Here is a 12623-nt window from a genome sequence, read left to right as displayed (position 1 = left end):
AACTTGTACATCAAATTCCTGTGACTGACTCATGTATCAGAGTGATGTAACTTGTACATCAAATTCCTGTGACTGACTCATGTACCAGAGTGATGTAACTTGTACATCAAATTCCTGTGACTGACTCATGTACCAGAGTGATGTAACTTGTACATCAAATTCCTGTGACTGACTCATGTACCAGAGTGATGTAACTTGTACATCAAATTCCTGTGACTGACTCATGTACCAGAGTGATGTAACTTGTACATCAAATTCCTGTGACTGACTCATGTACCAGAGTGATGTAACTTGTACATCAAATTCCTGTGACTGACTCATGTACCAGAGTGATGTAACTTGTACATCAAATTCCTGTGACTGACTCATGTACCAGAGTGATGTAACTTGTACATCAAATTCCTGTGACTGACTCATGTACCAGAGTGATGTAACGTGTACATCAAATTCCTGTGACTGACTCATGTACCAGAGTGATGTAACTTGTACATCAAATTCCTGTGACTGACTCATGTATCAGAGTGATGTAACTTGTACATCAAATTCCTGTGACTGACTCATGTACCAGAGTGATGTAACTTGTACATCAAATTCCTGTGACTGACTCATGTACCAGAGTGATGTAACTTGTACATCAAATTCCTGTGACTGACTCATGTACCAGAGTGATGTAACTTGTACATCAAATTCCTGTGACTGACTCATGTACCAGAGTGATGTAACTTGTACATCAAATTCCTGTGACTGACTCATGTACCAGAGTGATGTAACTTGTACATCAAATTCCAGTGACTGACTCATGTAACAGAGTGATGTAACTTATACATCAAATTCCTATGACTGACTCATGTACCAGAGTGATGTAACTTGTACATCAAATTCCTGTGACTGACTCATGTAACAGAGTGATGTAACTTGTACATCAAATTCCTGTGACTGACTCGTGTATCAGAGTGATGTAACTTGTACATCAAATTCCTGTGACTGACTCGTGTACCAGAGTGATGTAACTTGTACATCAAATTCCTGTGACTGCAGATTCATGTACCAGATTGATTTAACTTGTACATCAAATTCCTGTGACTGACTCATGTATCAGAGTGATGTAACTTGTACATCAAATTCCTGTGACTGACTCATGTACCAGAGTGATGTAACTTGTACATCAAATTCCTGTGACTGACTCATGTAACAGAGTGATGTAACTTGTACATCAAATTCCTGTGACTGACTCGGTCGAAGGTCTTGGAAAAGGCCATGACTGGACATCTGTTTGACGGCAAACGAGTATAAGTTAGGTCACAAGGGAGCTTCCATTGACTCACTCTGTGACGTCCCTGGTTGACTCCCTAGCGCTGTCATAAAGTGTCCATCCTTCTTACTACAAATGAGGACGCTCTACTAATGGTTCACCGATATGCCAAATATTAACAGTGCCAAATATAAACAGATCCTTCATTATTCATGGCCTGGGAATGGGAAGGTTCACATTTGACTGAACAGAACTTGTCGGTATGAAGTATCAGAGACGTATATAGTAAGCATACATACATAGGTCATTTGTAACGCCCGGCTGTCTTCTTCTAAATACAGCTGAAAAACTTCTGAATGCTGAAGTACGGGTTGGCAATAGCAAGAATATTGCTGAAAATGCCGTCTGTGGTGCTAGAGTGTCAGAAGACGTTGTGCAACAAGAAACAATCGAAATTATATGTGACTGTGGCCAACCCATACCGGGACGTTACGTTAGTGTTCAGCTTCAAGGAATTACAGGAACCTTAACATTGTGCGAAGTATCTGTTGGAGGCTTACCAATACCCGCAGAAGCTACAACACGTGAGTTTTCTTATTAACGTTTCAACTTCAGAGAAGGCATGTATTTAACTACTTTCTGTTTGTTAACCTCTCAGTAACCTTGAATGGGAACAATTGCCTCATTTTATACTTGCTGCCTTACTTTATGTCCAGAGTGTCGTCAAGTAAAAAGTCACTCTACGTCACATGACTTCCCTAAAAATAAGAGTAATACAATTATTCAAAGTAGCCATGAACCGATGTTTATACACTGGGTTATCGGGAATTCTGAGATTTGATCCCAACATTACCTGTGCTGATGTCACAAAAGCATTTGTGCCTGTATCTATTTTTTCTGCCTTACACGTCGATTGGTAGAGTCAATAGACAGACTGATACATAGGGGATTGATGACATCAATATCCAATTGGCATCCCCATATGGACAGCATTTGGCGTGTGATGTGAAATTCATTGTTTAAATTTAAACTCTAACCACGTTATGTGCATTTTGATGGCCTTGCTAGTTGTATGGTGGTATGCCAACTTATCATTTGGTAATGGACCATCAAACTGTAAAATAAAACCTGTTCCAATAAGATGTGGCAAATATGCAAAATTCTTGATATATATACTTCTCCTTTCTTAGCCTGTCCTGTGCCAGCTAACCTCCCAAATGCAGCTGTTAACAAGGTAGCAAGTCAGAGCTCTCAGAAAGGTGGTGCGAAAGCTCTCAATGCTGTTGATGGTATCGCTAACAGTGACATGTCAACTGGAAAATCCTGTAGCCGAACACTTGTCGAAGACAATCCATGGTGGAAGGTGGACCTAGGAGAATCCCAAAATGTGTATAAAGTAATCATCACTAATAGACAAGACTGTTGTCGTGAGTAAACTCATGCTTAGCTGCTTGTTGTAGAGTTTTGAGTAATATGTCAAGTATTTCAGTGTACACTGTAAATCAATGCATAATGGATAACTAAGTTTAACTTTACATGTACAATTTGTGTACATTAAGTCTTACCATTAATTATAATAGATAAAATGCTTTTAATACCCTTACATTTGTAGCTAAATATAACTGACTAGACTTCAGAAGCTCCAAAATAGAGCAGCCAGGATATATCTTCAATGTGGGCCTAGGACCCACTCTTTTAATCTATTTCAAAGTATTTTCTAAATTGCCACCTAAGTCCTTCCTAAAGTTTCACCTCTCTAAATTGTTACTAACTATCATGCAACACACTTGTCACGATATATAACTACTACCCGACAAAGATCAAATCTCAATTCATATATGGCCTAATAAAAAATGTTGTTTGGTTCTGGTTACCCGACCCCACCTAGTTTTTCACGCTGACCCTAAACTTTTTTTACATATTCGAGAAAAAGAATAATAAAATTGTGAAAATCGGGAAGTCTCGCAAGAAACAGTGGGTGCTGTTATTCCACCAACCCATAGTTCTTAGGCAGTTATTCCACCAACCCATAGTTCTTAGGCAGTTATTCCACCAACCCATAGTTCTTAGGCAGTTATTCCACCAACCCATAGTTCTTAGGCAGTTATTCCACCAACCCATAGTTCTTAGGCAGTTATTCCACCAACCCATAGTTCTTAGGCAGTTATTCCACCAACCCATAGTTCTTAGGCAGTTATTCCACCAACCCATAGTTCTTAGGCAGTTATTCCACCAACCCATAGTTCTTAGGCAGTTATTCCACCAACCCATAGTTCTTAGGCAGTTATTCCACCAACCCATAGTTCTTAGGCAGTTATTCCACCAACCCATAGTTCTTAGGCAGTTATTCCACCAACCCATAGTTCTTAGGCAGTTATTCCACCAACCCATAGTTCTTAGGCAGTTATTCCACCAACCCATAGTTCTTAGGCAGTTATTCTACCAACCCATAGTTCTTAGGCAGTTATTCCACCAACCCATAGTTCTTAGGCAGTTATTCCACCAACCCATAGTTCTTAGGCAGTTATTCCACCAACCCATAGTTCTTAGGCAGTTATTCCACCAACCCATAGTTCTTAGGCAGTTATTCTACCAACCCATAGTTCTTAGGCAGTTATTCCACCAACCCATAGTTCTTAGGCAGTTATTCCACCAACCCATAGTTCTTAGGCAGTTATTCCACCAACCCATAGTTCTTAGGCAGTTATTCCACCAACCCATAGTTCTTTGGCAGTTATTCCACCAACCCATAGTTCTTAGGCAGTTATTCCACCAACCCATAGTTCTTAGGCAGTTATTCCACCAACCCATAGTTCTTAGGCAGTTTTTCTACCAACCCATAGTTCTTTGGCAGTTATTCCACCAACCCATAGTTCTTAGGCAGTTATTCCACCAACCCATAGTTCTTAGGCAGTTATTCTACCAACCCATAGTTCTTTGGCAGTTATTCCACCAAGTCATATTTCTTAGGCAGTTATTCCACCAACCCATAGTTCTTAGGCAGTTATTCCACCAACCCATAGTTCTTAGGCAGTTTTTCTACCAACCCATAGTTCTTAGGCAGTTTTTCTACCAACCCATAGTTCTTGAAAAGTAATTTATTATTCTCTTCTACTTTTATAAAATATATTTGCAGCTGAGAAACTTTTGAATGCTGAGGTACGTGTTGGTGACAGTGAAAATATTGCAGACAATGAAGTATGTGGATTAAAACTTGATGAAGATATAGTAAAACAAGAAACCATTGAAGTCATTTGTGGTTGTGGAACATCTCTACTTGGTCGTTATGTTAGTATCCAGTTAGTTGGAATGACACAGACACTGACGCTATGTGAGGTCAATGTAGCGGCCACACCATTGCCTAAACCAGAAGTGACGACTATAGGTATGACAAATATATTATATCATATTCTAATTAAGACCATTATGGTGTTAATAATTTCACATGACAAACATTATTGCTGTGTTGTTACTATTTTAATACAAAGCATCAGAAAAATGTTTAATTGTGCATTAGATATCCCAATGTTAAGAGCCTCATTATTAATACTCTGATTCGATCAATCACTGGCATATGATCAAAGGAAGATAGAGGAGCTAAGTGAACAGTTTCCAGATTCCCTTGATGCCTGTCTTAAAGGTATCCACTGATTCTGATGTTATCAAGTTAGGGTCTATCTTGCATCAGACAGACTCAGATATGGATTTGGGGAAAAACTAATTTCTGGATATGACTGTATTGAGTAAAAAGGGGTCAGTTTGTATCTCTTCAAAGAACAACTTCCATAACCCCACTAATTTCTGTATATGACTGCATTGAGTAATAAGGGGTCAGTTTGTATCTATTCAAACTGAAAACACACTATACTATTTGATTTTTGTTGTTTTAAGTTCTGACATCGTTAAGTCTGAGATGCTCAAACCGTGAGTCAAAATGTTCCAAATGACACAATTATTTGCCCTTCAAATGGAAATTCATCTGTGTACAGTCGAAAATTTCAGGTAAATTTTCTAGTTGTGTTTGGAACAAAAGTTCAAATTGAATACAATTATTTGCCCTGTTTTCGTCCTTTTGCATTGGCTAGTCAAAGAAACATAAGGGGAAGGTAGATTCGAATTTATGTTCATATTTTGAACTTATTGATCACTATTCATATTTTCACAGACTGTGTTGTCCCTGACGGTCTTTCCAATGCAGCTCTTGGGGGCACTGCTACACAAAGTTCTGCTGGAAAAACAGCCTATAGAGCAAATGATGGTGATAAAAATAGCAACATAAAAGGGAAATCTTGCTCCAAAACCAACACTGAGGAGAATCCGTGGTGGATGGTGGACCTTGGATCTAGCAGAGATGTTTATCAAGTTACAATAACGAATCGCCAGGACTGTTGTCGTAAGTAACTATATCAAGTAATGGTAATAGTATTTATTATATTATTGAAATTTGGTTTCCATGGATTCATAACTATCAGAATATCGGATAGGTTATAGGAAATGGATTTAAGTGTCAAAAGCTTATCTCAGACAATAACATTTGCTTGAGATTGTATTGAGTAATGACCAAGGTTTTTTTAAATATGAAAATAATATATACTTAGTACAATAGTATTTGTGCGGCACAGTACAAATTCCCCCATTTCTTTAATTTAAAACTGTTGGCTATTTTTCTAAAATACAAAAAATTATATTCTATTACTATTCAGCACTAATTGACTCGGTCATTTCTGTTGACAAAAGAGAGTTAGCAATGACTGACTTTTAATAAGCTTGCTTTGGTTAATAGAGTGACAATCTATGAACACATGTCTTGGTATGAGAGTGTTGACATAAAACTAGGCTGTTGACATAACATTATATGAACACATGTCTTGATATGAGAGTGTTGACATAAAACTAGGCTGTTGACATAACGTTACATGAACACATGTCTTGATATGAGAGTGTTGACATAAAACTAGGCTGTTGACATAACGTTATATGAACACATGTCTTGATATGAGAGTGTTGACATAAAACTAGGCTGTTGACATAACGTTATGTGAACACATGTCTTGATATGAGAGTGTTGACATAAAACTAGGCTGTTGACATAACATTATATGAACGCATGTCTTGATGTGAGAGTGTTGACATATAACTAGGCTGTTGACATAATGTTACATGAATACATGTCTTGATATGAGAGTGTTGACATAAAACTAGGCTGTTGACATAATGTTACATGAATACATGTCTTGATGTGAGAGTGTTGACATAAAACTAGGCTGTTGACATAATGTTACATGAATACATGTCTTGATATGAGAGTGTTGACATAAAACTAGGCTGTTGACATAATATTGACATAACGTTATATGAACACATGTCTTGATATGAGAGTGTTGACATATAACTAGGCTGTTGACAACGTTATATGAACACATGTCTTGATATGAGAGGGTTGACATAAAACTAGGCTGTTGACATAACGTTATATGAACACGTCTTGATATGAGAGTGTTGACATAAAACTAGGCTGTTGACATAACGTTATATGAACACATGTCTTGATATGAGAGTGTTGACATAAAACTAGGCTGTTGACATAACGTTATTATACGAACGCATGTCTTGATGTGAGAGTGTTGACATAAAACTAGGCTGTTGACATAACGTTATTATACGAACGCATGTCTTGATGTGAGAGTGTTGACATTTCATTGACATAACGTTACATGAACACGTCTTGATATGAGAGGGTTGACATAAAACTAGGCTGTTGACATAACGTTACATGAATACATGTCTTGATATGAGAGGGTTGACATAAAACTAGGCTGTTGACATAACGTTATATGAATACATGTCTTGATATGTGAGATTATTGGTACAAAACATCTGAAATATGTAATTTAGTTAATGTGTATTCATTTACCATGACAGCTGAAAAATTGCTTGGTGCCGAAATACGTGTTGGTGACAGTGAAAACATGGGAGATAATACCGTATGTGGTGTTCGGGTGGACGAATCAAATGTTGCCAAGGAAACCATTGAGATTATCTGTGCTTGTGGCGAACCAATCAGTGGCCGTTATGTCAGTGTCCAACTTTCAGGTGTAGATAGAACCCTAACATTATGTGAAGTTGAGGTGCTTACTCTTGGTACTGCTCCGACACCAACTCCTGAAGTCATTCCCGTAACTGTGTTTACAACTGATGCTCGTAAGTATACATAATCTACACTACTACATCAACAACTGTCTTTACAGTTGATTACTTCCAATAATTATAGACCTACAGATTCTGTTGTTGCTAAGTGTTTCTATAGATATGTTGGCCATGATTGTAGTGAGTGTACAACACTAGCCCACACATTGAGTGCAAATATTCCTACACGTCATGTGAGGCGATGGGTGGGTGGGGGTGTCAATGAAATTTTCCATCTGGACAACAAAAATTATCTGAACCGCTCTCTTTAAAACCCCAAAAAAACTGACCCCCCCCCCCCTCCCCCTCATGTTTTCTAAAACTTGATGGACCCCTTCTCCCATTCCTCTTCTGACTTTTTCAGACATGGCTCAAAAACATTTCGGCTAATATTTAATTCCATGGCAGAATAAGAGATTGTTTTTTTAAAAATCCTTAGCACATAAGTGAAGAAGAAAAAAATACCAGAGAAGGGTTTGCTTGTCATCAGTCGGTTCCAACTTCATTCCGGTCATTTATAATGTAACACAATACATTGTGTCATTGCTGTTGGCACTACGGTGCACATGAATTAATGTAACACAATACATTGTGTCATTGCTGTTGGCACTACGGTGCACATGAATTAATGTAACACAATACATTGTGTCATTGCTGTTGGCACTATGGTGCACATGAATTAATGTAACACAATACATTGTGTCATTGCTGTTGGCACTACGGTGCACATGAATTAATGTAACACAATGCATTGTGTCATTGTTGTTGGCACTATGGTGCACATGAATTAATGTAACACAATACATTGTGTCATTGCTGTTGGCATTACGGTGCACGTGAATTAATGTAACACAATACATTGTGACATTGCTGTTGGCATTACGGTGCACATGAATTAATGTAACACAATACATTGTGCCATTGCTGTTGGTGTTACGGTGCACATGAATGAATGTAACACAATACATTGTTTCATTGCCATTGACACTACGGTGCACATGAATTAATGTAACACAATACATTGTGTCATTGCTGTTGGCATTACGGTACACATGAATTATTGTAACACAATACATTGTGTCATTGCCATTGGCATAACAGTGCACTTGAATTAATGTAACACAATACATTGTGTCATTGCTGTTGGCATTGCGGTGTGCATGCATTAATGTAGCACCTTACATTTTGTCCTTGCCTTTGGTATGACGGTGCTCATGAATATCCATTAAGATTCCTCATTTACTATCTCTAACAGCCTGTATTCTACCAGATGATGTTGTGCAAATAATTACACCTCAGACTGTGGTGTCACAGAGTTCTACGAAGAAGAGATTCAGTGCTGATTTGGCTGTAGATGGAAATAAGGATAGCAACTTCAAAGCAGGGTCATGTACCATGACTCAAAAAGAACGTGAACCATGGATACTGATTGATCTTGGAGAATCTAGAGATATCTATCAGGTGACCATGGTCAATAGAGCCGATTGTTGTGGTAAGTATCAAGGGGATGGGTTGCTCTTTCCATTTTGAGGTGAAACAATGACGTAAACAATATGTATACATGACTATACATGTAAGTGTCCTAGCTGACATGACATGTGTGCCATATTTGGACATAATGTAACTGCCCCCAATAAACACTAACTTACTATGATTGATCATCAAAAACTTGATGTTAATGACTGTGAGTGGCTTCATTTTCATTTGAAATTTTATCTCACAACCTCATTGAGCTTGACATAAGAATAGATATGATTATGAAGCCACAGATAGCCTCTAGACTAAATAAAAGTTTATTGTACTATGATAATTGCTTCTGTTCCTTGCCAATAACTGTTTTTTACAACTGTGATATCACTTTACAGTTTGACGTTTGAAGTACTCCATTATATGAGTAGGTGATAGTCCTAACCTAACCCTTACCAATAACTGGTTTTTACAACTTTGATATCACTTTACAGTTGGACGATTGAAGTACTCCATTATACAAGTAGGTGATAGTCCTAACCCTAACCCTTACTAATAACTGGTTTTTACAACTTTGATATCACTTTTCAGTTGGACGTTTGAAGTACTCCATTATACGAGTAGGTGATAGTCCTGATATAGCCTCCAATCCTATGTGTTCTGGTATTCTTGGCGGTGGCAAAATAAGAATGGTACCGGTGGATGTGGTGTGTGGCTGTGAAACCCCAATGACTGGTCGTTACATCAGTGTTCAAATACATACCGACTATGACCAAGCCCTAACTATCTGTGAAATTGAAGTGTATGCTGCACCAAAGTAATACCACCCACTTGACCAATGATATTAACCTTAAACCAGGACATGAAATACAAATAAGATAGTTTATTCTATATTTTGGGTTAGGGTATTTGCACTTGAAGTTAGTTTGCATGTTTATATAATGATAAATTTTAAGTTTAAATAGTTACATGACTTGAGAACATATCATTTTAGAAGTATCAACATGCAACTGTTATACATGTAGTTGTTATCCAAACTTTTGTGTATGCCATATACATGTGTAGAAATGATGAGTGTCATCAAACTATGAAAACAACTTCATACACTATACACTCAATTCAAATGTATTAGAAAGAAATGCATAATTATTGTAAACCAACAGTTCAGTAGGTTGAAACCAGAAAAGACTGTACAATACACATAACAAGTTACATCTAAAGAACTGATATGTATCCTTTAGTTTGAATAGTTCAGTAGGTTGAAACCAGAAAAGACTGTACGATGCACATAACAAGTTATATCTAAAGAACTGATATGTATCCTTTAGTTTGAATAGTTCAGTAGGTTGAAACCAGAAAAGACTGTACGATGCACATAACAAGTTATATCTAAAGAACTGATATGTATCCTTTAGTTTGAATAGTTCAGTAGGTTGAAACCAGAAAAGACTGTACAATGCACATAACAAGTTATATCTAAAGAACTGATATGTATCCTTTAGTTTGAATAGTTCAGTAGGTTGAAACCAGAAAAGACTGTACGATGCACATAACAAGTTATATCTAAAGAACTGATATGTATCCTTTAGTTTGAATAGTTCAGTAGGTTGAAACCAGAAAAGACTGTACGATGCACATAACAAGTTATATCTAAAGAACTGATATGTATCCTTTAGTTTGAATAGTTCAGTAGGTTGAAACCAGAAAAGACTGTACGATGCACATAACAAGTTATATCTAAAGAACTGATATGTATCCTTTAGTTTGAATAGTTCAGTAGGTTGAAACCAGAAAAGACTGTACGATGCACATAACAAGTTATATCTAAAGAACTGATATGTATCCTTTAGTTTGAATATTTCAGTAGGTTGAAACCAGAAAAGACTGTACAATGCACATAACAAGTTATATCTAAAGAACTGATATGTATCCTTTAGTTTGAATAGTTCAGTAGGTTGAAACCAGAACAGACTGTACAATGCACATAACAAGTTATATCTAAAGAACTGATATGTATCCTTTAGTTTGAATAGTTCAGTAGGTTGAAACCAGAAAAGACTGTACGATGCACATAACAAGTTATATCTAAAGAACTGATATGTATCCTTTAGTTTGAATAGTTCAGTAGGTTGAAACCAGAACAGACTGTACAATGCACATAACAAGTTACATCTAAAGAACTGATATGTATCCTTTTATTAGTTTGAATATACTGACATGTAAGTTCACTTGACTATAATAGAAGGTGATGGGAAATGTATTGATATTAATAAACATTATCCTCAGCATCGCAAAACTCAATTTTTTGTATGAATGGTTGAATGATTGGCCAACATTTGTATAGCGCCCCCAACGGCAAACTATGGGTCTACTGTACGGGGCTGTTTTACATGTATGTACAGCGCCCCCAACGGCAAACACAACATTAACTATTGGTCTACACAGTGTGTTTTACATGTATGTGTACATAGGTCCTCGTTCTGTTGAATAAAACCCTTGGAATGCATAAATATTTTTATGTTTGGAACGTTCACAGATAATGAAGGTATATAATTCATGGTGATGTTGCCTATGAAGTTGACAATGATCAAGCTCATAATCCCCCTGTTAACACCTCGGAACAATACCCATTGCCAATCTGTTCTTACTTGCCTGTGCTTTGGGCAATAAAACCAAAACCCATTCCATTAAATAATGAAGAAAATTCAGGGTTCGTCATAAAAAGATTTGATATGAGGTCAAAAGACCAAAATTATACTATTTTAGAGTCCAACATGGCTGCCAAATACCATTTAAAAGTGTATGGGAAATACAAGACAGTTGATTTTCTTCAACCCCCCACCACACACACACACACACACACACACTCCTGTTATTGTTTCCAGCAAACTTTCATATGGCAAAGTTTGGGAAGATCTGAAGAACTTCAGGGAAATTGGTCCCCAAATATGTTTCTACCTTATGAGCAGTATGACTGCAGGCTGAACAACTGTTTGTATTCTTGGTTAACATGTTATAGAAATTAGGATATAATGAGTGAAGCAAAGAAAACAATTATTGATATAAATTGAGGCCATCACAGGAATTTGTTATGTGTCAAATATAATTGTTTTTCTATTCAACACAAAAGGTGGAGGATGGGTAAAAATGTCAACTTTTTGTCTGTTTGTTTGTTTGTTGAGCACTCGCCAGTGGAACTGTGGCTCTATATCAGTATGACCAACAACACACATATCATATCAATACATACCTCTTGAGTAGTACAGAGCAAAACTTTGTTCTCACTCTCCAACCAACCAATCACTGACATGGAATATGTATGGAATATTTTTGGGGATTGAAACCGGAAAATATAAATTATAGCAGAGAGTGAATACTGGATAACTTGTTCCTTTACTTTGGATCTGAAGTACAAATAATTCAGTTATCTAGATGTGGTAAAGATGTATTATTCTCTTTAGTAATATACAGGATAGAAGACATCTTTTCTAGAATGCAAGAAATAACATATGGGATTTTGTTCTAGCAAGATTCACAGTAAATAATATATGGGATTTTGTTCTACCAAGATTCAAAGTAGTCTAAGAGAATGATATCAACTGTGTGGCAATTAATGATATAGAATGATATCAACTTTTTCATGGCAAAATGCCAAGAAGAATATATTGCACATTTTGTAGCTCCTGATGGTTTTGTTATCAACATATATTCTTCAAAA

The 12623-nt window shown here is 36.8% G+C and overlaps 1 protein-coding gene across 1 annotated transcript in view; it reads left to right on the top strand.

The window, feature by feature from the left end:
- Positions 1-11153, top strand: part of LOC144453094 (uncharacterized) — a 35518-nt gene extending 24365 nt beyond the window's left edge. Inside the window, exons 24-30 of the mRNA XM_078144370.1 lie at positions 1594-1836; positions 2443-2679; positions 4389-4637; positions 5418-5645; positions 7175-7453; positions 8694-8930; positions 9497-11153. Coding sequence (XP_078000496.1) covers positions 1594-1836; positions 2443-2679; positions 4389-4637; positions 5418-5645; positions 7175-7453; positions 8694-8930; positions 9497-9726 — 1703 coding nt within the window. The 3' untranslated portion in view covers positions 9727-11153. The remainder of the gene's footprint in view (positions 1-1593; positions 1837-2442; positions 2680-4388; positions 4638-5417; positions 5646-7174; positions 7454-8693; positions 8931-9496) is intronic.
- Positions 11154-12623: the final 1470 nt, after the last annotated feature.

This window comes from Glandiceps talaboti, chromosome 23 (genome assembly GCF_964340395.1).
Source record: "Glandiceps talaboti chromosome 23, keGlaTala1.1, whole genome shotgun sequence".
NCBI lineage: Eukaryota > Metazoa > Hemichordata > Enteropneusta > Spengelidae > Glandiceps > Glandiceps talaboti.
The sequence above is the reverse complement of the archived record's forward strand: the minus strand, read 5'-3'. Positions and strand labels throughout refer to the sequence as shown.